Consider the following 27,727-nt stretch of genomic DNA (forward strand, 5'->3'; position numbering starts at 1 on the left):
AATCTCAGATTTGGCTTTAGCCATCCATTGAGGAGGAACAAACAAGGTCTCTTACTAAGTACCCTGTATTAAATTGTATTTTACTTATGTGTGTTTATTTTTTAGTACCTCCCACCAGAGCAAAAGTTTAAAGAGGGCAAGAACACCCTTTATCTCTACCATATCCCCAGCCTCTAGTATAGGGCTTGGCACAAGCTGAGGTACTGAATATTCATTGTAGTATAAATGAAAGTCTAATAGAGTTTAAGGAAAGTTGTAGTTTGAAGATTTTATTACTACCTTGTTTGCAGAAAAAGAAAAGGTATCCCAAGTCTACAGTAGTGGCCAGACTAACTTCCATAACTTCCAAGTTAGTGACCAAACTGTAACTAGAATCAAGGGTCCCCTCACTTTCTTTTTCTTTGTCTCTCTTCCTTAGTTCCCCAATTCCTGTTGTCCCATGTCCCTCTCTCCTTTCATTCTTCCCTCCCTCCTTCCTTCTTTTTCTTTCTTAAACAAGGAACAAAGCAATATACTACCTCATTTATATATATGGATAAACAGAGGAGATGATACTAAAGTGAAATTTTTGAAGTGTTGGGAAACCAGAACAGCAAGTTGACTAATTTAGAGCAGATATATTTGACATAAAACTGAATTTCAAAGGACCTTAAGCTAAGCAAACAGAATATATCTATAAACCTAGTATTCTTCATATCTTTAATTTGAAAAAGATCCCTGGTCATATTAATGCCTTTTCACCCAAACTTTTTCAAGAGAGGATATTTCTCCAAATCCTCCTCCTTTCTTTCTTTCTTTCTTTCTTTCTTTCTTTCTTTCTTTCTTTCTTTCTTTCTTTCTTTCTTTTTCTTTCTTTCTTTCTTTCTTTCTCTTTCTCTCTCTTTCTTTTTTTTACTCAGAATATTCTCTAATCAAATTCACACAAGGAGAAGAAAACTACTAAGCAATGTCTTCTCTGTTCATTTCAGGACCTTCCTAAATTCCCTCCTGATCTTTATCTGTAGGTTCACAAATGATTTCTAGTCAAGTGCATCAGGAAAGGTGATATATTCTAAGTCAATTCCAAAAGGGAAAGTCAAAGGACTTACCCAGGAGCTATCAGGCTGAGCAAGCACACTATTTTTACTTAGATTGCATGACTATTTGAGGGAATCATTAAAAAGGAGTGTCTAATGATAATGGAGTAGATGGCAACCCTCCCCCTCCAAACCAAAAGGCCTCTTTTCTTGTCACAGGTTCGAACTTCTAAAATGATTTCCTCTTAAAATATTTCCATGATTTTCCCTTCATTGTCTCCAGCACCATGCCGTCATTATCCTAGCCCACATGAAGCAACCAGTAACCACTTTGGCAATTGCCACACTTGTAATGAATGATCTTTGAATCTTTCTTCCCACTTACTACATCTAAGCAACTATCAAATTGTCTATCAAATCTAAAGCCCTTCTCATAAGTGGCCCAGTACTTTCTACCATCAAGCCAGTCAATCTCATTGTAGGAAAATATTATGATTAAGTATTTGTCAATGAAAAAAACAAAACAAAACAAAACATATTATTTGGCCGTACTGTTTCAAGTGTCTGATTCTAGTCTTTGAGTTACTTTACAATTTTGTAAGATGGAGATAACCTATAACAATGCATAATAATTATTGTCTACAATTGTGTAAATTCTGTCTGGTGGAGAGTCAATTAACTTTCCTCCCTTCACACCTATTCCCATGAGGCCAGTTTTACCTCCATTTGCACATTTATTTCAGTATTCCTGATTTATGAATGTGTCCTTTTTTTTATAATTCCCCCTTGAACTTATGACCAGTGTCCTTGTTAATGAGTTAAATAAAATCCTTAACATCTATTTAGTTTTATATCTGTATGAACGTCATGATTTTATCTTTTGGAAAAGAAGTATATTTTAACACCCAACGGTAATTCACTGTCACGTCTTAACATTCAAGGTCATCAGTAATATGGCCCCTTTGGCCATCCTACTCCCCATGTAAACTCTTCAATACTAAAATAGCCTAAATCATTGTGAGTACACTGTGGGAGTTTTTGTTTCCTTTTGCTGGCTCTTAGTCAAGACGATTCTTCTGTTCATGTCTTCTCTAACTCCACAGCTGGACCCATGGACCCATCGGTACATTGGACCACTGAGCCAGTCTTGATTTCATAGTCAAGAAAGCACCCTGTGTACATATATATAAGTCTGGTTGTTGTACAGCTAACAAGTTATCCCTCACTGATAATAGCAGTATTTGGGAATAGTTTTATGATCTGTTAGGTGATTGTCAGGATACAATACGGATATTTTAGGTGAGAGAGGATAATCTGCTTTGTTAACCTTTTTTTGTTTGTTTGTTTGTCTGCTTGATTATGTGTGAACTCAACTCAGTCAAGAAAACATTTTATTCTCAGTGAAGGTAGAACATCCCTTTGAGATATGCTCTTATGAGTTGTCATGGTTCTGTGTTTATTGTTAATCTATGATTGAGATTGCAGAGCTGAAGCTGCAAGCTCTCAGTATATCTGTGCATCTGTAACTGAGGAAAACCTTTACCTCTCACTGGATGTTTGACATTTTCCTACCTCTTGAGCACATAAATAAATTATAGTCTCTCAAATCCCAATAGCTCCATTCTAACTGGTTCATAAAGAAAAATAAGCACTTATATAACTCTAATATTCCCAAGTGTCTCAAGAAATTGTTAAAAAAATGGACATGTAAAACAAGCCTTCAAAATTTCTTACAGAAACCTCAAGATCAGAAGCAGGTTTGCACAAAAATACAAGTTCACATAATAAAGTTGTATCTTTTACAATCTAGGCAGGTTTGATAAACTTTTGGTTTGAAAGGAGCTATCTGATTCTTCCTTTGTTTTATCAGTGTAGTTGTATTCGTTTGCTATTGCTGCATAACAATATTACCACAAACTTCTAGGCTTAAAGCAACACACATTTATTAACTCACGGTTTCTGTTGATCAATCAAAGCTAAGTTCATTAGACCTACTGCAGTAAGGGATAACACCACCTTGAGAGATCCTAGTAATGTCTCAAAATGGGAAAATTAGGGAAGGATAATTATAGGGCTCGGGGATCTGGGCTTAAGTGGTTGAAGGCAAGTTTGTCAAGACAGAAAACTAATTGACACGGGGGACAGTCCTTGACATAATAGTTTAGGATTGAGAAATATAGTAAGGCCAGCTTCTTGACATGAGTCTTAATAAGTAAATGTTTTTTTTTTATAAGCTACCTATTTGGCCAAGTGAGCAATTTATTATCCTGATAGGAGACAGAGCTGTTTGGCCAGATGAACAAATCATATGGATAAATTGCTTTTCAGGAATTTCCTAAAGCAAATAGTAAAATTGTTTACTGGTTTATATCTTTTATACTCCTGAGTAAGAATTTCCTGGAACAAGTATGAAGTCAAATTGATATAGGGAATCTCAATTCTCACTCCCAAACTATGTAAATATAAATCATCTAAATTCTTAAATTTTAATTCTGATAAGTGATTGTCTAAGTTGCAGCATGTCTACTTAACTTAGCCAAGATACTTATTTAACTTTAAAACCTTAGACTACTCTTAAAATGAAGTTATTTAATGCCTAACCTTGGACACTTAGGCAATTTCTAAGTGAAATATAATACTGAAATGCAGTCTCTCGACATATTTTTAATATGCATGCTTTTGTTTCTTACAGTGGATGTATTTGTTGGTCATGTTAATGACTGTGTTCATTTTTCTAATTTAAAATGTAAATATAAATGTGTGTGACTCCAGAGGGTTTTCTGGTTGTATTCGGGAGTTTTGCTAATTTGCTAAACAGTGTACAATAGATACTTCTACATTTCTCTTCCAGTTACTCTATGAAATATAGTTTATTTGACTGAGAGTTATACTCTATACAGGTAATCAAAGACCATACTAAAGCAACAGTAGCAGAAAAATGCAATTGTCAATGCAAGGCATGGGATGTGTTTTTGTTTTCAAGGAAAAGAGAAGAGTTTTGTCTGAAAAAGTCTGTTTCTTCCAGAATGTAAACAAGGATAATGTGAGACAAATATTTAATAGATATAGGAAGTTATAGTTTAGCAGAAAACAAACAAACAAGCAAACAAACAAACAAACTGTATTTGCCTCAAACTGCAAGCAATGAGTCTGAAAAGAAGAAATAAAATGTTTTCAAGTTTTGATGAAGTTCACTTAATTTTGATGGATTTATTTATAAAAAGTATATAATTATAACTGTATAATTTAAAAAGTAGAGCAAGGAGCTCATAAATCTTTTATTGCTACATATAGTATTAATACAAAACTAGAATTTTGTTTTCTATATATTAAAACAACAGCCTATCTCAAACTATTTGGTCTTTTCTTAACAAGGGATAGTAAATAGATACTCTTTCACATTCTCTGTGATCTGTGTGGCAGAAATTTCATGTCAAAACATCAAAACAGTCTTCTGTGTCTTGTGCTGACTTTGTCAAGCCCTTGATTAGTAAGCAACAAAAACATAAAGTTCTTCATTTCTGAAAGATCTAAGATTCTTTGCAACTGTGTTGCCTTCTTGTTATTTAGAATATTGTATTGTCACTTTGGTTAATAGGTGGCCAATTTATTGTTCCTCAGGCACACCCAATCTTGTCGTAATAGGTGATTTAAAGTACTCTGTTAACTCTTGATTTTGCTCTCCCACTATCGTAGCCTAGATTCAGAAAAATTAAAATTTCATCCTTTTTCTTTATACATAAAACCTCTAAAAATTTCCCATAGGAGCCCTGGAAATTCATGAAGATTTGGGGGTTTTGCCTTATAAAAGAAGTGATGCCCCAAATAGTTGTTTTCTTGACATATTCTGTATTTCTTGATTAGCTCAACACTATTGTAAGAACTAATCAAAAGAGTGTCAAATTAAAGCCCAAGTTTTATACATAAAATATTACTCATATACATGTTTCCGAGATTGTACACATAACAGAATGAATTGAAAGGCCCTGAAGATCTATCTGTCAGGGCTCTCATTGTTCATAACACGTTCTTACTCCCAGGAAAAATACTAATCATATTATTACAAAAAAACAAAACAAACAAAAACAAAAACAAAACAAAACAAAAAATCATGTACTGCACTCAGTAGAGACTGCACTGTCTTCAGTTTAGGCATTGTTGATTACCACAGTAAAATAACCATAATCACTTAGTCTTGTGATTTCTCTTATCTTCTGATGCTTGCCAAAAGGCTCAGAGGTCAAAATTTGTATCTTCAAAAAAGAAAGACGATGTCAGAGTTTCACAGAAAGGACTGTACTGTGTTCTTTTAATTGTTGATATTTCAACAAATAGGCTCATGAGTTGCAACTCTAGAGCATAAAGATAACACCGCCTGCACAATTGTCAGATATATGTGGGAATGAGTTGGGATTTCCAAGACCCTTTCTACTTTAGAAGCAGATGACTTCATGAAAGCAGCCTGATGACCAAAGCAAGATGCAGCAGAACAAGAAATAAATACACAAAACTAAATACATGAGACTAAATAAATGCATAAATGAACTAAATTTAATTATAGTTATTTGGATTGGAATACTGAAGGCATTTATTTGTTAATTGTCTATTTTCTGATACGTGTATGAAGAAGTCCTTTCTCTTACTTGGTAATTTACCTCTAATTCTTTAACTCTCAACTTCAAGTGAAACATTTTAAAAAGTGGCTTCTAACTCTTAGTGCCTCCTTCAGAATTTAAAACCAAAACACCTTTACTGAGTATCTATACCTTCCATGAAAATGAAGTTACCTGCACTGGGTCATTAAGAAGCTGTTTTCACCAGGTATCAAATTCTTATAAAAAATTATATATTGCACACCAACGGAGAATCTTATTATCTTCAATTGTGACAGTCACACAAGGTCATACCTGAGGGTCACAGTTGAAAATAAGTGACATTTAATCAGTTATGGAAATTCTATCATTAAGCAGCATGTGTATTTTATGTGTAAAAGCAAGAAACCATAAAACAGGTACCACCCAAGAAAACTGGTCTGGTACCTGTTTTATGATTAAAGCCTCACAGCTCATAGGCTACGTCACTCACTGGCTGGCCAGGAACCACAATGTATTTGGGACTTCAAGTAGAAAGAAGTTCTCTGGAATCTATAAGCAATGAAGGTGAAATCTTGGTGGAGAGATTTTCTTGAGCTTGGTTTCCCAATCTTGGGATAGGAAAAAAAATAGATGTTTTTAAATGATGAATCCTATATTCCTTAATGAAATTATTCAGCAGAATTTAATTCTTTGGCCTATATAATTGCTCAATACTGAATGTTCAAAGGGGCATATACGGTTAGTTAATACCTTTTGCTGAACTATGTAAACAAACATAATGAAATCAGACTTGTGTGTGTGTGTGTGTGTGTGCATGATCAAAAATAATCTCTATAGGTTACTTATGATCAAAAGAGTAGCTTGTTGGGGCACTTGGGTGGCTCAGTCGGTTAAGCGGCCGACTTCGGCTCAGGTCATGATCTCGCGGTTCGTGAGTTCAAGTCCCGCGTCAGGCTCTGTGCTGACAGCTCGGAGCCTGGAGCCTGCTTCGGATTCTGTGTCTCCCTCTCTCTCTGCCCCTCCCCTGCTCATGCTCTGTCCCTCTCTGTCTCAAAAATAAATAAAACATTAAAAAAATTTTTTTAAAGAGTAGCTTGTTTAGCAAAATTATTTAAAATGTAGAAATAAAGCAAAAAGGACAGGACCTTTCAATATCATTTTGGTGTACTGTTTAACAGACTAAACCAAGGATTATTTAACTATCTAAAGGAATATGTCTGTACTTGACTATTTTCTTCTAAACACCTGGTCTCTATGACATACATGTTAACTTGTAGATATTGACTGGTAGAGAGCAAATTTAAGAACGATAGCTTATGAATTTACAAGTGACAATGAACTTTGAAAGAAGAAAGAATCTTTTATTGAGCATCACCTAAGTGTCAAAAACTATACATTACTCATTTAGTCAGAAAAACAACCTTGAGTGATAGGTATTATTATCTTCATTTTACAAGTAAGAGAGTTGAAGTTCAACAGGCAAAATGATTTGCCACATTGTTTAGCGAGTAAATGGTGAAGCCAGGTGTCAAACCCCGAACATTCTTTTAAAACCTACGCTCTTTTTACATTATTCTACCCCCGTAGTAAAAACTTTTTTTCTAACAACCACAAAGTTATACCTGCCACTTCTGCAAACCAAAAATGATATCTAAATGTCACCAAAAAGAAAAATATGCTAGTTAAAAAGGCAGAATTTCATGATGGGAAATGTAAGTATATGTTCTGTGTGCATAGAGTAAAAAGATCTATGAGTCATCTCCTGCAACCCACTAAGTGTTTAGTTGAAGATTGCTCTTTATCATCTAGCTAGATGGCAATTAGAAGCGTGTGAGACAAAGTATCCCTTAGGAAAAACTGGCTCAAGAATAAATCATTTAAAGTGCTTTACAGACGTTACCTAATATATTTTCACATCCCTGTGAGCTACGCAGCCATACACAAAAAGCGATTCTAATTTGTTTACAGACCTTCAAAGGTGATATAGTGTAAAGTGGAAGGCCAAGATGAGACTAACAACATTAGACTTACCTGAGGCCTAGGGCAGTTTCGGCCATTTCAGTTGAAACACCACTAAGTTAATTAACCTCTATTGTTTTCCTTAACCTGCTTAATGAAAATGTCAGTACCATTTGGGCCAGAAGGCTATGAAACCAGGCAGGTCATTTAGAATTTTTTTTTCGTTCAAGCTGCCCCAATCTGATCTGATCAATGGTTAACATCTTTCACCTTAGAAACAGTAGGAGATATTCATATTCTCCTTCCCTAAGGGATAGGGTGCCTTTTAAAAAGCAGTGAACTGTGAATTTCCAGCTAATTTAAACAACTCTTGTACAGAAAGGAGAATTTGTCTCAGCCTTTGAGGAAGACCTAGGGCAAAATAATTGTTACACTACCATCCCTCTCCCCTTTATCCTTAAAAAAAAAAAAAAAAAAAAAAAAGTGTGCAACTTGGAATGAGGGGGAGATGCATTTTTCTGTCCTCGAGAGAGGGTATTGAGAGTGGTGGCTGCAGCAGAATTTCACACAAGAAAATGTAGTATATACTGTATTTTCTGGGTTTTAATTTCTAAACACATTTCAATGTAAACAAAAAGCAACTGAAAACAATGTTCTGATCATCTTTCCAAGCTCATTCCCACTCCAGTCTCCCCATGTCAGTAAATGGTCCCTGAAGCCATCAGTTGCTCAAGCCAAAAACAGAAGTCACCCTTGGTTCTCTCTCCTCCTCATCTCCTACATACAATCAATCCGTCAGTAAGTGTTGTCTATTTTGCTTCTAAAGTCTGTCTCCAATCTGTCCACTCTTTTCTCGTCTTCTCTGATTCCACTTTTGTCCAAAACAGTGAAGTGAATGGGAATCCGATGGTAGGGAGTGAAGAACTTTCTCAGAAGTACAGATGTTTGGGAAACACTACAATTGGAGTGGAAGAAAAGGAGATAGAAAAGAAGCTGAAAAAGTGGGAGAAAGAGAATACAATTGGGATATGCAGAGAATTTAGACAAAAAACAGAGACCTAAGGTTGATTCTCAAGCATTTCCCAATCTGAAGACAAGAAGGACAGATGTGAACATATGGTGCATTCAGGATGTGTTTCTTACATTTAGACTATTATAACACATATGAAAAGTTTACCTTTTACAACTTCCAAAGGATTATTGAGAAGATTTTTGTGTAATTTTTGTCAAGGTGAAATCTTTTGGCTAAAAAAAATGATGTAATATAATTAATAATTGAGTAACACTTTAGAATTTCTTATTCTTTGTTGTATCAGTTTTGGAATACTTGAGTAAATACAAATTGTATATTTGGGTTTTGTTTTGTTTTGGGTATATTCAACTTGAGCAAAGACTCCAAAGACCAATATTCAAATTCACTGCGACAGAAACAAGCTTTAAATGTCCTGTAGGAGATTGTTCACTTGTTCAGACAAGCCAAAATTCAGTTTGGAAAATATTGATCTACCCCATACTCTCAAAAATTCCTAGAAGAAAAGTGCCTCAATTTTTTTCCAGTGTTCTTCATTAAATGACCTTTAATTTGGATTTGAGAAACATTAATATTTATTAAGTTCAAGTCATAGTCATGTATTAAAAGATAATTTTTAGAAGAAGATATAGCAAGACTTTCATACAGATATAAAATGAACATGTGTCAAAGCTTTTCTTTAATTCATTAATTAATGAAGGAACCAGAAGATATTACAATTGGTTCAAAGGAGAATTAAAAGAACCACACATATATGGCATTAGGAATGGTGAAATAAATTTGCTTAACAAATGTTAAACTTCAAAACTGCTCAATATCCACAGAGCAATAATCAACTGAATCCCAATGAGATACAATTTGCATTTCTATGGACAAAAATCATTTGCATTACTATAAGTATTATATAACTTGGAGCAATGTAAAATAACTCAAAGACAATAAAAGATTCAGAGACCTGATAGAATCAGATAATCTGGACAATGCCTAGTTTTCCATTGAAGACAACTACAATATCTTGGTCCATTTCTAAGTCTTTCATAAGTTTTCTCTACAAATAATACAAAAAGTACTAACTCCCTGTGCCCCAATGCATAAAATCTAGAAGGAGAGGAATGAAGAAGACAAAGATAAACATAATAACTGAATAGATTATAAAGCACAGTGGGATATATCCCAAAAGACTGAGCTGGTTAATTTCCCAAAACACACAAGTATGCACAAGTAAAGAAGATATCTGTTTTGACTGGACGGGGCCTGTGTTGAATGCATACTTAAGCACAGACAGGAACAAAGTACTATGAGAAATCAGAGAAAGGAGTTATATTCCCATAAGGAGCCATGTGCTTACTTTATGGAAGAGGCAAAATGGAGCAGGCTTTAAAGGAGAAAGTTCTTCTGATTGTGGTAATTATTTCACAGACTGTGCATATATCAAATCATCACATTGTACACTAGAAATATAAACAATTGTATCTGTCAATCATACCTCAATAAAGCTAAAGGGGGTGTGGGGGGGAAGAAGACAGGTTTTAAACAAGTAGAATGTGAGATGCAGAGAAAAAAGTATTTTAAGTTAAAGGAATAGTAAGAGAAAAGTGGCAGATATATAATGTTCCTGGCTTGTGGGATAGCATGGTTGAATGAAATGAGAGCTAAACAGAAGAAATGGCAGTTTAGGCCAAACCACAAACAACTCTAAACATGTTAAGAGGCTGGGAATTCATTGTGTCCCAACAGGGAACCACCAAAGTTTTTAAGCAGGGAAATGACAAGACCAAATATAAGCCTCAGACAAGCAACTCTAGCAGCAATTAGCAAAAAAAGAGATTGAAAAGGTGAGACATTAGTGGAAGGAATTCAGTGGGAATCTTTTGCAATGATTAGGTTGGAAGCTGAACTAGAGCATTCTAGGGAGGAAAGAGCTTTGAGGAAGCCAGAATAAACAGGATATGGTGATTCAGTAAGTAAGTGATTTGGGGTTTTTGATGTGCACCCTATATGAGTTACAATTTCAGCATGCGCTCCTCCAACTAATGCATATTTATTTAGTTATAAAATATGTACTGCTCTACTAATGAACTAATATTATACATGTAATTTGAAACATTCATATGTGCTCACAAACTTTTTTTTTTTTTTTTACTCTTAAAGAGAGTGATTTAATTCATGTTTGGATGCTTAATTTCTAAATGGCTTGTTAATTTTGATGGCTTCATATTAGTAGTAACTTTCACCTCAAACAAGATTTATGTATTTTACAACAAGATCTATGGTTTACAATGAGCAAATGAAAATTCTCACTTCAAACAATATTGATAACTTCAAGATTTTTTCTGATTTCTTACAGATTTAAGTTGTCCATATCTATGAATGTCATGGATGATATATAATCTACATATATCTGACATATCCATATGTGTGTATATAATAAATTAAAACCATGTAATATAACTGATGAAGAGTTTGTATTAGTTATAGAAGATTCCATTCTATATATTCTTGTTTGCTAGTGCTTTTATTTTATTTTATTTTATTTTATTTTATTTTATTTTATTTATTTTTTGTTTACTTATTTTTGAGAGAGACAGAGCACAAGCAGGGGAAGGGCAGAGAGAGAGACAGGGAGACACAGAATCTGAAACAGGCTCCACACTCTGAGCTGTTAGCACAGAGCCCGAGGTGGGGCTCAAACCACAGACTAACAGATCATGACCTGAGAGGAAGTCGGTTGCTTAACCAACTGAGCCACCCAGGTGCACCACTAGTGCCTTTATAATTAGAATCATCTTTAATTCCCATTCAGCATAGAGATTTTTAATGTCACTTTCTATGTTCTGAGTTTAAGTGAAAGTAGATAATACAATCTGTGAATCCATTTGCTAGGTTCATAGGCACAATATGCTTAAAGTAAAAAATTAAGTGAGCCATTGTTGATCTCTTCACAAATGTGAATTCCCACATTCCCCTCAGGATTCCTCTCCAAGTGCACTTGACATGACTCTACATATAGACCAAGTTAGAGTACTGATGTACTTATATGAAATAGTAATAAAACCCTGTTTTACTGTAGTTAGGAATATCGAAATAACTTTCTAGGCCTAAAATGAGCCATTCCTGCTCAGGGGTGCCATAACAACAAACCAAAAGTTAGATTGTATTTCTCTAAATGCCCAACTTAACCAGAAATGCAGTGAAGCCAATTCCCAAAAGCAAGCTAGCTCTAGGCTGTATACTTATTTCCTTGTTTCTTCTCATGCCAAAAAGGTTGACTATGTGACTCCAGCCAATCAGATAGTTTCTTTCTTTTTTTCTCTTCCTTGTTCTTCATTTTTAATCCTATAAAAATTTCCAGGGGCACCTATGGCTCAGTCGGTTAAGCATCCAACTTCTGCTCAGGCCATATCTCACGGTCTGTGCTGACAGCTTAGAGCCTGGAGCCTGCTTTGGATTCTGTGTCTCCTTCTCTCTCTGCCCCTCCTCCACTCGCATTCTGTCTCTCTGTCTCTCAAAAATGAATAAACGTTAAAAAAATTTTTTTTTAATGTTTATTTATTTTTGAGAGACAGAGAGAGACAGAGCATGAATGGGGGAGGGTCAAAGAGAGGGAGACACAGAATCTGAAACAGGCTCCAGGCTCTGAGCTGTCAGCACAGAGCCTGACGCGGGGCTTGAACTCACGGACCGTGAGTTCGTGACCTGAGCCGAAGTCGGCCGTTTAACCAACTGAGCCACCCAGGCGCCCCCCCAAAAATTTTTTTTAATAAAATAAAAATTCCTTGACTTCCACCCCATTTTGCAGCTCTGTGAAGGGAGCTTCATGAGGTGTTGAACAAAGTTTGTTTTTATCACCTAAATTGTCTTTTAAAATCATTCCTAATGGAAATTAACTATAAATAGAAGTTTTAGCACTTTATTCTGACTATCAAATGGCTCATCTGTGATCACACCCCCCCAGTTGAAAAGCCTTACTTCAGATTAGGCAGAGGAGAAAGATGAGTCAAAGATTAGCAGGCATGACTTGAGGATAGTGGTGTCAATAAACTAAATGGTAAACATAATAGGATGGATGGTCTTGGAAGGAAAATAAAACTGGTATTCAACACACTGAGCCTGAGGTACCATGAGATACTCAGTGAAGCTATCCCTGAGATATGTAAAAGAGGTCTGGAGCACATGAGAGAAATCCAAGTTGCACACTGGATCCAGTGTGATAGCTGAGGCCAACTTGCAACATAGGTTTCCCAAGAAGAAAAAGTAAGCAAACAAGAAAACTCTGAAAAGTACTTCCATATAAGGGCTTTGAAAAAGCAAGAGGATTCTTCTTGGAGATGCACAGTAAAGGAAAGAAGAGAGACAGAAGGATGTAGTGGCACAGAAGTCAAAAAGAGAAGATTTTAAGAAAGCAAATATTCCAACAATGCTGTGCAGTCAAGAAGGATACGGCTAACATAAAGACATTGGATTTGGTAATTTAGGATGTGGTTGACATTTGAAAGAGTGGTTTAAGTAAAATAAAAGTCAATTTTTGAGAGCTTAAAAATCAATAACTAGTAAGAAAAAATGGGAATAGTAACCATAGATTGTTCCTTTAAGAGGTTTGATAGGGAGAAGAGAGATTATGTAGTGAGTTAAGGAAAGCACTTTAAATAGGAAACATTTGAGCTTATATGTAGGACAAACAGTGAAGAGGGAAGAGTTGAAGGTAGAAATAAAGAAGGGAAACTTATGAGACCAAGTTCTCAAATGAAATAGTATCCCAAGGCATGGATGAAAGAGATAGCTTTGGGAAGAGGAAGGAGGAATTTTTCAGATCAGAAAAGAACTATAGTTAATAATACTGTATTCCATATTTCAAAGTTGCTAAGAGAGTAGACCTTAAAAGTTCTCATCACAAGAAAAAAACTTGGTAACTATGCATGGTGACTGATATTAACTAGACTTACTGTGGTGATCATTCTATAATACTGTGTATATAAATGCTGTCATAATGTTGTACATCTGAGATTAATATGTTATATGTCAATTTTACCATAATAAAAAATTAGATCAGTATAAACAGTATGAATGGATACAGTGAAGCAGAAACAGTTTATACCAGAAGATTCTCACCTCAAAACTGTGCTCCTCCTGCTGCACTGGCTGCTCCATTTCAGTCTCTTTTTCCTATCTGCTTTGTCCCTGTGACCTCCTGTGGTACAATGGCAAATAGACATTTGGAAAGAAGAAGAAGAAGAAGAAGAAGAAGAAGAAGAAGAAGAAGAAGAAGAAGAAGAAGAAGAAGAAGGAGGAGGAGGAGGAGGAGGAGGAGGAGGAGGAGGAGGAGGAGGAGGAGGAAGAGGAGGGGGAGTTGGAGGAGGAGGAAGGGGGGAAGAGGGATAAAATGTGGTTGTTTTTGCTTTGCTTTTAAGTAATGCACAGTTTAAGGCATTCCTATCAAATGCTTTCTCTTTTTATCAGTTTATTAGGGTTGATGTAACTTGCAGAGCATTAGTAAACATTCTGGATGGTTTAGAGATAGGCAAATAAACATGGAACCATGGTCTAGTTTTTAACATCATTAGATTTGGGCTTTAAAAACTTCAGTCTGGAAAAAAAAAAAGTTCAGTCTGGTTAGAGGTATGGCAGAGAGGTAGTAAGATTGGATTTTTGAGCCAGAATTAAGGAAGATGAGTTTTAAAAAAATGGGAAATTTGGGCGAGAAATCATGCCTTAACCAAGGCAACAAGAGGATGGAGAGGAGGCAGTATATTTGAGAGTTATTTAGAAAGGAGAACGGGAGTGGAGCCAATGGAGACCTCAAAGTCAACTCCTCTTTCTAGATATTTGTCAGAGAAGGAAAGAGAGATGGAAAAGTAAACACACAGAAATACAGAGTCCATGGATGTATTTCCCTAAAAAGAGAAACTTATTGGTGGAAGGGAAACAGGAGAAAGGGAGAGTTTAAAGAAGACACAGAGAGAGGATGATTGACATAGGGATGACTGATGGAGTCATCAACACCCCAAGAAAGGGGGACAGGAAGAGATTCAGAGGAGAGAAGAGGGATTAACTTTAAACTAGAGGGAAGGAAGAAAGAAGTCCACAAGCTATTTACAATATTTCAGAAAGCCTTCTGGAAATTGCAATTAAATAAAATGTCAAGTTTCTTTACTTTTGGCAGGCATTAAATCAACCCCGCAGGCTAACACTGGTTATCACACGCTGATCAGAAATTCTAATTTGCTGTTGATGACATCATAGAAATTTCTAGGATGTTATTGGTGGACCATATGCTGTTAGCAGAGTTACTTATCTGGTTTTTACAATATCAGATTTAATTCTTCCAGCATGTGATCAACCTTGGATCAGAAGAGTGACAGCCAAAATTAAGCGACCATTTCCAGGGAACAGTGCCTAGTGTTTGTACACTTATTTAACTTTATTGCTTATTAGCATTACATCCATGACAGTGATGTATGTGATTTCATTTAAGTGACAAAATCTTTCAAGATATGGGGTCCATGGATGAAAACATAATAAAAAGAGTCCTTGGATGAAAAGAATTGGGATGACAAGATCTCAATCGTCCCTTCAAACCTAACATTCTATAATTTTAAGAGTGGCTCATAAACACGAGTTCAGGAATGGCTAAATGGGAAAGTTGTAAAGAATACTTGAAAACACCCCAACTAACCAATGACTCACTTATACAAGGCAAGTAGATAGGGAAACAGTAAATAACCACTCCCATCTGGGGGCAGCACAGGAGAGACCAAAAAAAAAAAAAAAAAAAAAAAAAAAAAAAAAGTTGGGTGAGGGTAACAAGAGCTTAACAAAAGCAAAGGCATGCTTGCTTTATTGATAACCACAAAAACATTAACCATCTTTAGGAACAGGAATGATTAGTATGAACACACTTTTTAATGTTTGGCGTATCCACCTACTAACCTCACGTAAATACAAATGAAGACTGAGGATGTTTTCTCCCCGACACCTGCACTAACCTAGGTTCCTTCCGTACCTTGTACTCTGTACTTCAGTGTGCCTTTGCCCACTGGAACTGGGCAAACTGAGGAATTTTTTTAAGTTTCAAAAGAAATGGACCAAGAAAGTGAGTTTAAGAGTTGAAACTGGTCTTACCCGTGGGTTGAGTGCTAGGGCTATCAGCGGTTTCGACATCTGGCAAGCACCTAGGATCAGCCAGACTGACCAGCTAGCTTGACCATAAGCCCCTGGGACGTCGCATCCAGCTGGGCAGGTTCAGGGGGGTAGAAAGCTCAGGAAAGGGTGCGTTGCGGAAGGAAGAAGTGGAATAATGTGTACTTTTCTTCCGTAACTGTAGTTCTGTTGCCCCAACCTAGACTCAGGTAGTGGCCAGGACGACAGGAGAAAGCCCCAGAGCTCGCTTTCGGGCTAGGTCGGACCCCTCGTTCCCTCTCCCCACATCCCCATGTCCCTGACGCTGCCGCCGCCCGCTGGCGCCCATGACCCGGTGACCCCAGAGGGCCATCAGCAGCCCGTGACCCCGGAGCACTGGGCATCCGGACCCCCCTCGCAGGCGCAGCCGCTATTAAGGCAGGAGGCTAAAGGGGAGGAGGAGGAAGGGGAGGAGACAGGCGTCCAGGGCGCCTGGGGAACCGCCACCGCCGAGCCGGGGTGGCGAGTCTGGGGGAAAGCCGCTGAGGCGGCCGCGGCCGAGGAGGGCCAGGTGGAGGCCCGGGGCGCCGCGGCGGCGGGGTCAGGCTCCCCGGCGGGAGGCGCGGGTGGCGGCCGCGGGAGCTGGCGGCGGCTCCTAGCCTGGCTGCGGCGGCCGCCCCAGTGCTGCCCCTGTGCGGCGCCCCTTCCTCGCTCCGCCGCGCACTGTTGTCATGGAGGAACCAAGATGGCGGCTCTGGCCTACAACCTGGGCAAGCGGGAGATCAACCACTACTTCAGCGTGAGGAGCGCCAAGGTGCTGGCGCTGGTGGCCGTGCTGCTCCTCGCAGCGTGCCACCTCGCCTCCCGCCGCTACCGAGGTGAGCGGGCCCTCCCCCTGCCCGGGCCGGCCGGGGGAGGAGGCGACGCGGCGGCTGGAGGCCGCCCCCCTCGCCCAACACACGCCCACGCTCACGCGTTCGCCCGCCCGCCCGCGCGCCGGGCCGGCGGGGGAGGCGGTGGCCCCACGTGCCCCCAGGTGGCCCCGGCGGCGGGCCGGGCGCCCGAGGCCTAGTGAGCGGACTCCAGTGAGGGCCGCCCCTGGACTTGGGCCCGTGGTCCTGGCGCCCCCCCCCCGAGCCGCCCAGCGCTGCGGTCGGGCAGCCGACCCGGGTCTGGCCCGAGTTGCTGCCGGGGTCCGAGCACCAGCGCGAGCTGGGCCGAGGTAGTCGCGCCAGGCCCGGGGCTCGAGTGCAGGAGGGAGGGCCCGCGGCCCTCGCGGGGGGGGGGGGGGGGCTAGCCCGGGCAGCCGAAGGCGGAGGCCGCCCTGCAAGGGGACACCTCTGCCCGGAGTTGGGGTCGTCGATTTCTGCGCCCTAGGGGTCTGGCTCTTTCGCCTTTGTTTAATCCGGCCTCTGCCCTGTACGGCTAAGCCGAGCTGTTGTTGGACAGCGGCAAGGGCCGCCCCATTTTCCTCTGCCGCGGGGGCGACAGCTGGCAAAGCGTGCCCTTGGCCAAATGGAGGAGGTGTCACCCAGCCTCCGTGATTCAGAAACGTTTAAAGTGTTCTGATTGCACACTTTTTACAAATTAAAGACAGTGGGGCAGATATTTGAAGTTCTGGCTTGACAGGAGTCGAGGTGGGCAGGGAAATTAACGTTGGAAGCAGTTTGAAAAGAGGCCTTCAATGTGGGTTTTGAAATTGGTGTAAAGGGGGAAAGGAAAGATGACCTCCGTATTTCAGAACGAATTATCTTTCAGTAATCAAGGGGTATTTACTTGTCCTTGTTGATTGATTTTTTTTTTTTTAATTTTGTGTTAAAATGCCACTAGGAGAGAGGCTGACAAGCTGAGGGAAATTAATAATGATAGGATCTCTTATTTTTGGCTCTTAGTATTATCGAAACCATTATCTGGACAGCTCTTGGTGACTGTGAGATTAATTGGTCAAGATGTAATGTGTAATGGACAGGTGCACATTTAACGCTGTTCCCATTTAACTTCACACCACTTTGGCAAAATATCCAGTAAACCAGGTACTGGAATCTGAGCTCTGTTTTCATCCCAGGAGATCTTTCAAAGTGTAGGACATTTTGATCAGTTTTGCTGCCTGTGTTCTCCAATTCTTGAGGATTAAAAATCTTATACTCTAGTACCATAATGGACGAATAGCTTTTTATATGAATGCACTAAATCGATTTTAAAAGACAAATTCTTTATACCCTTTGGCCTTTTCCCTTCAGCCTCCTATAGATCACAGCCATGTGATCTGGCCGGGCTTTGGTTCATCTGCAGTGGCTGTAACAGAAGTCAGACACTTTGATGTACAAAATAAAACTAATGTTTTATGGTGTCGATGCATTAATTTGTGGTCATTTTGAAGAAAAATTTTTAACTACTATTAATCATTTTATGTTAGTTTGGTATAAGACGACAGTAATCTAACTCGATTTTGTCTATAAGATGACAGTAGTCTAACTCGATTTTGTCTCTGTGATGGTGGTGAAGGTAAATGTTGTAACTGATGCTATAGTGTGAAAAGTAAACATCTAGTCCCCCCTCCCTTTTTTTATATTGTGCTTTTATCTTCTGATAAACTTGGATGATTATTATATTTAGATTATATATTTCATCCTTTCAAAATCTGTCATCAGAAGGGAAAATAGAATGTCAGATGGAACCTTATGAGTCAGTGTAGCAATCTGGGGTTGTTTATAAAGCCTCCTCCAGAAGCTAGTCATCAGCTTCTGTAGGTGCTTCAGTGCCTTGAGTGTGAAGCAGTACACCTGGTGTGTGTACTTGCCCAGACTGAATGTCAAGAACTTGAGCCAGAGACTGGGAAGAATAATGATCATACCAGGAAGTTTTTAGACATCCTCATGCTTTGGCAGTGTCAAACTGAGTGAAATGTAGCGCCCTTCACACAAAGATGACCCTACGCTTGAATCACAATATCATAAATCTTTAAAATAAGTAAGGACCTTATATTAGATACAGAGGTTTAGGCTTTATATTAAAAAGTGCAGGGGCGCCTGGGTGGCGCAGTTGGTTAAGCGTCCGACTTCAGCCAGGTCACGATCTCGGGGTCCGTGAGCTCGAGCCCCGCGTCAGGCTCTGGGCTGATGGCTCAGATCCTGGAGCCTGTTTCCGATTCTGTGTCTCCCTCTCTCTCCGCCCCTCCCCCGTTCATGCTCTGTCTCTCTCTGTCCCAAAAATAAATAAACGTTGAAAAAAAAAAAAAAGTGCACTGTGTGGGTATGAGTATGCCTCAGGCAAGGTAGAGTGAATACAGTTTGAATATACGTATACAAACTATAGGAAGTAAAGAAAGCATTATATACAACAGAAAGTAAAGCTTGGCAAACACCACGTGATAACACTGAGCACTTGTTATATGTCAATCGCTGTTCTACTAAGGGTTTTACATGTTTGATCTTCTTTTGTCCTTCCAGCCATTCTATGAAGTAGATAAATTATCACATATCATTCCACCCCCCTTCCTCCCCCCCATTTTTGACATGTCTGTAATCAGGATGAATTTTCAAAACTTTGTTGCAGGTCAAAGTTTAATTGATAGCATTTTTCTAGTGTTACATAAAATAATGATGTGTCTATATTATAATCAGTGGTCTTAGATCCAGCGAATTACAGTATTATTTACATTGTAAAGATGAGGCATGAGGGGTTAAGTTGCCTAAGGACACACAATTAGTCAGTGACTGAGCTAGGATTTACAACCCAGTTAGTTCATCTGCCTCATGCCATTAGGTTATAGACTGCCTTTCTCAGAGCTTCTTAGGCAGTGGTGATGTATAGAAGATGGAGTGAGAAAGCATTTTCCAGAGGGAAATAAGTTAAATCATTTAGAAACACTAATTCAGCCTCACAGTACCAGCCAAGAGTTTTCCCCTTCTTTTTCCAGTAAAATACTTTTCTGAAAGTTGCATGTGTACAACTTCAGAATCTGACCAGCTTACTTTTTATTACCTATGTTTATCTTTTTCCTTCTTCTAAACTTCAGGCTCACAGTCTAAATATGCTTTTCCCTTTTACATATGTCAGATACCTGATTTTCTCTGCTTGCAGTGACCCCCCTCCTTAAAACAGTACAGATTTTTCTTTTAGGGTCTGGTTCAAATGTCACCACCACAGAAGTAAGAATTAAGAATTCAGTGTTTCTATAGCAGTTAGTACATACTTATGTTATATTGTAATAATTTGTATACATCTCCTCCACGCAAACTATAAGCCTCCAAGGGTATTTTACTCATCTTTAAATCATCAGAGCTTAACACACATTAGAAACTCCATAAACAATAACTGGATAAATAGATTTTCGAAGTCCTTATTTTTCTTATTTTTTGAAGTCCTATTTTTCTCCTTTCATTTGGTTCTTTTGTTTTTTTATTATTTTTTTTTTAATTTTAAATGTTTTTATTTCTTTTTGAAAGAGAGCAAGACAAAATGTGAGCAGGGAAGAGGTAGAGAGGGAAACACAGAATCCGAAGCAAGCTCCAGGCTCTGAGCTGGCAACACAGAGCCCGACGTGGGGCTCGAACTCACGAACCGTGAGATCATGACCTGAGCTGCAGTTGGGCGCTCAACCCACTGAGCCACCCAGGGGCCCCTGGTTCTTTTGGCTTTAATTGAATTTCATGTTCTAATAGCATGTTCTGATCTCAACTTTACAAAATAGAGGGTTTTTTTTATTATTAATATTTTTATATAAAATATAGAAACATTTTAAAAAATAACCCTATTAACTATATATTTTTTAAATATTCTCAATTTCTAAAGTTACTAAATCAAAAAATGTCCATTTCTACTGTGATTACAGATTAAAAACATCATTTCTGTGACAAGAGGCCAGTATCAATAGCCTTAAGGGTAATTCCAATCTGGACAATTTTTAATTTTTTAATTGATAAAGTAAACTTGTCTCAAATGCTTTAAGTTTGTTGAAATCTAATTCCTTTCTGTCACCAGGCCTATTAAATGCAAGTATTAAGTATTATTGCATGTTTTGGAGAAAAGTGACTTCAAAGCTTCCGAATTTTAAGAAAGAAGCAACTCTAGGTCTCTTAGCCTTTTCTTTCTTTGCCAGAAAGATACTGATCTATAAGATGCCACTTGTAATGTAGGCATTCCTAGTTTGTCAAAAGAAAAATGTAAACGGTGATTTTTTAGCACAGACCAAAGTGTAACCTTGCTGAATTTTAGGCAAACAAAATATTTTACAAATCATATTAAAAACTTTATGATCTAATATTTTCATGGTTGGTAGTAATAAACAGATAGCTTTGGTAGGATGATTCAGCCAGTCTAAAGGTGCAGTGTGCCAGAGATATTCTATTCAAAGGAAAATATAAGCTACAGTTTATTTAGCACGTTAGATATTTTCTTTAGCAGTTACATTTGTTTTTTGGCTTTTTTAAAATTTGTCTTTTTACTTATTTTGTTTGCTTTTAGTATCTTTCTAACATAGAAAAATCGTGTATAAAAACCCAAGACTTTAGATTGACAAACCAGAATGCTTATGGTTAAGGTAATAGAATGAAGAGGAAGACACAGCCATTCATCTAGATAATCTAGTATTGGAGATAGCTGAAGTAGATAATTCTTTCCCTTTAGTTGTTTTTGTTTGTTTGTTTTTTGTTTGTTTTTATTGTGTTCCTAGCTTGATTTATCTGAGCACTTGGCAACTTGCATCTCACACTGGTTGTTTTAAAGCAGCTATCAAAATTATATGAGGCAATTGAAAATAATGACTGGGATTTTTTGTTTTCTTTTGTTTGGGGTTTTTTCTGGGTCAATTTTGACGGGGAAGTATGTGCCAGCAGATATTTACATATACTTAGTATGCATAATGAAGATGTGGCATGTTAACTTATTTTAACATCTAGATTACATTTAGTGATTTGATCCAAAAGTATTTCCTTCTCAGTAAAAGAGAACTTGTGTTTGAGTGTGGAATTTTGTGGGAGTTTTCTTTTCTAAATTAGGTTAATTTATTTTCAGATGATAATAGTAGTTATTATCACCAGTATTTTTATTATTTTTCTGACAAGTATAAAAAAAAAGTCTCTTGCCTTTTCAGTTGCCTGGTTAGTTCTTTTGCTTTTCTATAATTCTTTATATTAGAGTCTCTCTATTAAAATAGCGGTGCAGTTTCTGTCTTCTGACTGAGCCTTAACTGATATGATACAGAGAGTATTAATGTCAGATACAAGGATTACTAAAAAAAAAAAAAATTTGCATCATAAAATATATTAAGAAGAGTTATCACCAACTAGCATTCGTTAGCAAATTAGAACTTTCTTTCCTGGAAAGACTAGTAGTCTCTAAAAGAACTATGTTTATAGTATCTTTTGGTTAGTGACAGCTTCAAATCTGTTTTGCTGTTTTTTTTGTTTTTTTTTTGTTTTTTTTTTTTTTGTTGTTTGTTTTCTAATGTGTTCATCAGTTGAGAGCTGTTATTTCCCACTGGCTGAACTACTGAAAAACAATGTGTGAGTAGTAGTATCGAGGAAGAAAAGAACTTTGCATTTTAAAACACATATTCTGGTGGAGAAAGACTGGTTATTTTAAGATGTTTTGGTCTGGTACTTCCATCTCCACAAAACTATGTTGATAATTCATATAGATGGTTAACAATAACAATCCCACATACTGTAGATTGGTCAGGGCGTGTTTCTGTTTAAAGTTCTTTTAACAAACAAAAATCAAATAACAACAACAAAAAAAAAAAAAAAAAGGAAGGGAGAAAGAAAGGGAAGAAAAAGTGCACAGAATTAATACCGAGTTATTTGCAACTTTTTATAACTTTTTTAGAAAATAGATGATACTAACTTTTTACTTAGTTTATAAATATTTAAAGAGGTAGAAATGTTGCAAATATGGAATTTCCATTCTAATTTTAAACATTTACTAGATTTTTTTTTTAAGTTTATTTATTTTGAGAGAGCAGGGTACAGAGGCAGAGAGAGGGAGAGAATCCCAAGCAGTCTCCACACTGTCAGCTCAGAGCCCATTATGGGGCTCGATCCCACAAACTGTGAAATCATGACCTGAGCCAAAATCAAGAGTTGGACAACCAACCCACTGAGCTACCTAGGCACCCCTTTACTAGATTTTTAATAGTATTTTACTGTAGAACCATTATAAAAGAATATAGCAGAAGGATTTTTTTGTTTGTTTGTTTGTTTTATTATTTTAGAGAGAGAGAGTGCAACCTGGGAGAGAGGGGCAGAGGGAGAGAGAGAATCTCAATCAGGCTCCACTCTCAGATTGGAGCCCCACGCAGGGCTCCATCCCACAGCCCTGGGACCATGACCTGAGCCGAAATCAAGAGTTGGATTCTCAACTGACTAACCACCCAGATGCGCCCAGATGGATGTTTTTAGAAAAATAACTTAATTGTGTGTTCCTATAGTCTTTTCTTTACTCCTTCTTGATTATTTATGTAGCTTAATTTTGTTTTTGAGAACTAGAATTAGTTTTTAATAATTGGAAAAAATTAAGAACTGATTATTTATAGTTTCCTTAGAGAGGTTATTAAAAATTTTTTGAGATACAAAACAAAAAACCTGCGCAGCCTACATATACAAAATTGCAAAATATACATATTGCAAAATTTTAATAATTGATACTCTGCTTTCCTTATCCAGTTTTCTTTTTTTTAAAAATTTTTTTTTTTCAACGTTTATTCATTTTTGGGACAGAGAGAGACAGAGCATGAACGGGGGAGGGGCAGAGAGAGAGGGAGACACAGAATCAGAAACAGGCTCCAGGCTCTGAGCCATCAGCCCAGAGCCTGACGCGGGGCTCGAGCTCACGGACCGCGAGATCGTGACCTGGCTGAAGTCGGACGCTTAACCGACTGCGCCACCCAGGCGCCCCTCCTTATCCAGTTTTCTACCAACACTACAATGCAGTATTTTCACTTTCCCTTCCTGCTCTATTTTAGAATTTATGACACTGAAATAACAACACTTTTATTATTTATGCATACCTGTCTTGTATTTGTATCACCTTTTATCTGTATATTGACCAGATAAATGGATAACCAGACTGAGAAAAAAGATGTGTTCTTCCACTTTAAATATCTTTGGGTTTTCTCTTTCCCCACCCTGAGTGATTCAGTATCATTTTTGTTCTGTAGAGTTTCGTTATCCTGACCTTAACGGTCTGTGAAACAAATAGAGCTTGCTGATGACTCTTCATGAAGAACCAGAGATTAATTTAAATAATATGTGATTTGATTATATTATTCTAAATGTCTCATTTTTTCCCTTATCCATTTGACATATTTGGACTTTTTTAATGTTTCCAACTCCCCTTTAAACTCCTTCAGTCGTTTCAGTTAGTGTATGATAAAATGGCCATGGGAAATAGGGTGACCACCTCCCCACTTACATAGGACTGAGGGTTTCCCAGATGTGGAACTTTTGGTGTGAAACTGTGATAGTCCCAACCAATCTGGGAGGAGCTGGTTGGTCAACGGAAAAGAAGGGGAGAACGTTAAGAGAGGTAGACAGGCTGAATATTAAAAACTAAAATCTGCATTTGTTGTTGATACTGCTCCTATGTACCTTCAGCCACCATGTAGCTAAAATAGTTTTATGTTACTTTGTAAATTATAAAAGGATGAAGTTTTAGTGACCTCAATAAGAAGTTCTTGAATAAATCCTTTTCTCTGTTTCCACATTTACAGAATAGGGATAGCATACTTCCTCACAGGAAAGTCGTGAAAATCAGGGAGTTGGTTTAAAAAATATTTTAATTACTGTATTTCCAGATGTGCAAATGCACCATACGTTGTAATAGTTGAATAGGAAGACATTTCCAAAGTCTTCTCTCTTATTCCTTAAACTCTTCTTTCCCAACTAGGAGTGGTAAGCAGGTTTAAGGGCCAGTTTGAGGTTGAGATGATGTCCCTAGAAAGAGAACCTGAAGCAGAAGGCACTGCCAAAGCAGTGAATGTAGCATTTGAGAGTTAGGAGTCTCTTCTATCTTCTATAGTGAGGTATCTGTCATTAGTGGTTCTTCTCCTCCTGAATATTAATGTATTAATATTTACTATGCTTCTCAGGGATGTATAAATAATGTACCGAGAAGGTACAGTGAAGCATAGAAAACTACGCTTTCTGATCTCAGAGAGCTTACATGGGGTCAGATAATCAATGTACAAAAATATAACTATTGTTTACAATATTGTTTGTTTAACTGTTACAGGCAATGATTCATGTGAATACCTTCTCTCAAGTGGCAGATTTCTTGGAGAGAAAGTTTGGCAACCTCACAGTTGCATGATGCATAAATACAAAATCAGGTAAGTTTTCTTATTTCGTTGTTTTTTTCTTTTCTCAGATAGGTCTTTTTTTTTTTAATGTTTATTTATTTTTGAGCGAGAAAGAGCACATGCATGAGTGGAGGAGGGGCAAAGAGTGAGGGAGATACAGAATCTGAAGCGGGCTCCAGGCTCAAGGCTGTCAGTGCAGAGCCAGACATGGGGCTCAAACTCATGAACCATGAGATCATGACCTGAGCCGAAATCAAGAGTCAGACGCTTAACTGACTGGGCCACCTGACACCTCTCTAGGATAGGTTTTAATAACGAGTGGAGAAAGGTTGATGAAGCAAAGGAAATACTACATGGTACTTACTTCTCTATATGATGGTAGAGAATTGCCAACAGAGTGTGGGGGTTGGGGTGAGTCCAAATGAAGATTCCTGCCAAAAGCATTAGGGGAAGAATTTTCTCCAAGCTTCTTTATCTCAGGTGAGAGATAATCAGGCCCAAGGCAATAAATAGCCCTTGAGAGAAGGACTCTAGCTTTAGGACCTGGATAGCTACCTTGTCGAGTTATTCTGAGATAATGGATATAAAGCACTTAATATACTTAGAGTACATATTAAACACTTAATAAACGGGGGCTGTAAGTATTGGGAGTTAGTTGATCATCCATGGGCTGGTTGATTAAACAAACCTATCCACCTATTTCGAAAGCAACGTGAACTATATGTATACTGATCCTGCACTGCTTTCTTCACAAACTGTGCTTTGAAATGCCAACATGCTGATTTTACTTACTGTAATTAATGTTTCTTTGTTGATTTCAGTGAAGCAAAGAACTGTCTTGTAGATAAACATATTGCATTTATTGGAGATTCCAGAATTCGTCAGTTGTTTTATTCTTTTGTAAAAATAATTAATCCCCAATTCAAAGAAGAAGGAAATAAGGTAAAACTTACCTATTTTCTTTATTGTTTTAGAAGTTAACCACCTGAATAGTTATAGGAGGAATGTGTCTTTTCATAATAACAAAAAGAGTGATAAAAGTTTTATTACTCTGGTTTTGGGAACAGTGGAAGGAAAAAGGGACGATGGGGAGTATCATAGAGAACATAATGAGGAACGTAAGAAAAATAAGTGGTGGCAACAGATTAGTAAACCTTTTATTACCTGAAACTTCTAATTTTCAGAAATGATAAGTTCTTTCAATGGAAATTTTTTTGAGAATTCCTTGCAACAAAAACTAAGAGCAAATATCCCTTATTCTTCTTTTCATATTTGCCATATTTCTTTTCAGTCTCTTTAAAATAATAATCTTGTAATCTTTTAGCATGTCTTATGTCTTGTTTCCACCACTTACCATAATTCATGGTATTATTATATAATCAATGTAAGTATCATCATAATGGCAACATGTTATTGAATGGATATGATGTAATATATAATTTTCTTTTTTCTTCTTGTACTTTTGTATTTTTTTTTTACTTTTGCAATTTAAGAAAGGACATTCTCAATTACATCTTTGTGTGAAAACTTTGCTTTTTAATTATTTCTGTAGATGGAATCCCTGCAATGCAAATATTAGGTTAAAGAATCCAGTTTAAAAAATATTGATTATATTGCTAAACTATTTTCATTTATACTGTTATTGGCAATGCCCATCAGGACCTAATTTTCTGCAGCTGTACTGGCACTGGGCAATTATGCTATGTAATTAAAACAACAATGCAACAAATATCTGCTACTTTTATAGAAAATTTCTGATTTTATTTTTTAAAATTTATTTATTTTATTTATTTATTTATTTATTTATTTTAATGTTTATTTATTTTTGAGACAGAGAGAGACAGAGCATGAACGGGGGAGGGGCAGAGAGAGAGAGAGAGACACAGAATCAGAAGCAGGCTCCAGGCTCTGAGCCATCAGCCCAGAGCCCGACGCGGGGCTCGAACTCACGGACCGTGAGATCGTGACCTGAGCTGAAGTCGGACGCTTAACTGACCGAGCCACTCAGGCGCCCCGAAAATTTCTGATTTTAAAAATATATCTTTGAAAACTAGCAAGAATGGATCTCCATATATATATATATGTTTGTTAATTAATTTGTTGATTAGTTAATATTTTATGAATCATCATACCTTTCTTTTTATACATTTTTAAGTGATCCAAAGTTCGAATCCCTGTCTTCAGCTGTGTATGATTGGGAGTGGGCAATAGCAAGGAGAAAAAAGTGAAATACAAGAAAGTTCAGAATTTTAGGGGGAATAGCTCATGATTTTATGATGAAAATCTGCCTGTTCACCTCAACTTGCCCTGTGGTAAGGAGTTAAAAAATTAGGGACTTCACAGCTAAACATCTAGCCACATAGTAATGATAGTAGTGGGTGCTAAATTCCTTGGGAACTGTTCTTTGTGAGAAGAATCCATCAGCTATTAGAAATTTTGTCCACTAGAAAAGGCTAGTATAGATTTTAAATCTGCAAAATGGAAAATGATAAAGTCAATTTTTCATTTAATTTGGTATCTGTAAATGTATTTTTCATTGGTAATTATATACATAAAATTATATAGAAGATTGGAACTATTGAATTCTATGAGATTATCACAATTTAAGGTAAAAAAACTTAAGTGAACTTCTAAAAAGTAGAGAGATTTCTGACTTCAAAGAAACAGTTTTAGTATTTCTAGGCACAGAATAGTGTGAATTTCTGAAAATTGG

The 27,727-nt window shown here is 37.5% G+C and overlaps 1 protein-coding gene and 1 long non-coding RNA gene across 12 annotated transcripts in view; one reads left to right on the forward strand and one right to left on the reverse strand.

Moving 5' to 3' along the window:
- Positions 1-16,017, reverse strand: part of LOC123606443 — a 62,672-nt gene extending 46,655 nt beyond the window's left edge. Inside the window, exon 1 of the long non-coding RNA XR_006716288.1 lies at positions 15,720-16,017. This is a non-coding gene — a long non-coding RNA (uncharacterized LOC123606443). The remainder of the gene's footprint in view (positions 1-15,719) is intronic.
- A 96-nt stretch (positions 16,018-16,113) lies between these two features.
- The window catches only part of CASD1 (CAS1 domain containing 1), a 66,072-nt gene continuing 54,458 nt past the window's right edge, over positions 16,114-27,727 (forward strand). For 6 of the 11 annotated variants that reach the window (XR_006716285.1, XR_006716284.1, XR_006716283.1 and 3 more), the window contains exons 1-3: positions 16,131-16,594; positions 24,948-25,044; positions 25,836-25,956. Coding sequence is in view for 6 of the 11 variants with exons in the window: in XM_045494808.1 (XP_045350764.1) it covers positions 16,462-16,594; positions 24,948-25,044; positions 25,836-25,956 (351 nt within the window). In the remaining 5 variants the exon portion in view is untranslated. Of the gene's footprint in view, positions 16,595-24,947; positions 25,045-25,835; positions 25,957-27,727 lie in introns of all 11 variants that reach the window. The other 5 variants (XM_045494807.1, XM_045494805.1, XR_006716287.1 and 2 more) reach the window with 5 other exon arrangements.

Source organism: Leopardus geoffroyi, chromosome A2, assembly GCF_018350155.1.
Source record: "Leopardus geoffroyi isolate Oge1 chromosome A2, O.geoffroyi_Oge1_pat1.0, whole genome shotgun sequence".
Classification (NCBI taxonomy): domain Eukaryota; kingdom Metazoa; phylum Chordata; class Mammalia; order Carnivora; family Felidae; genus Leopardus; species Leopardus geoffroyi.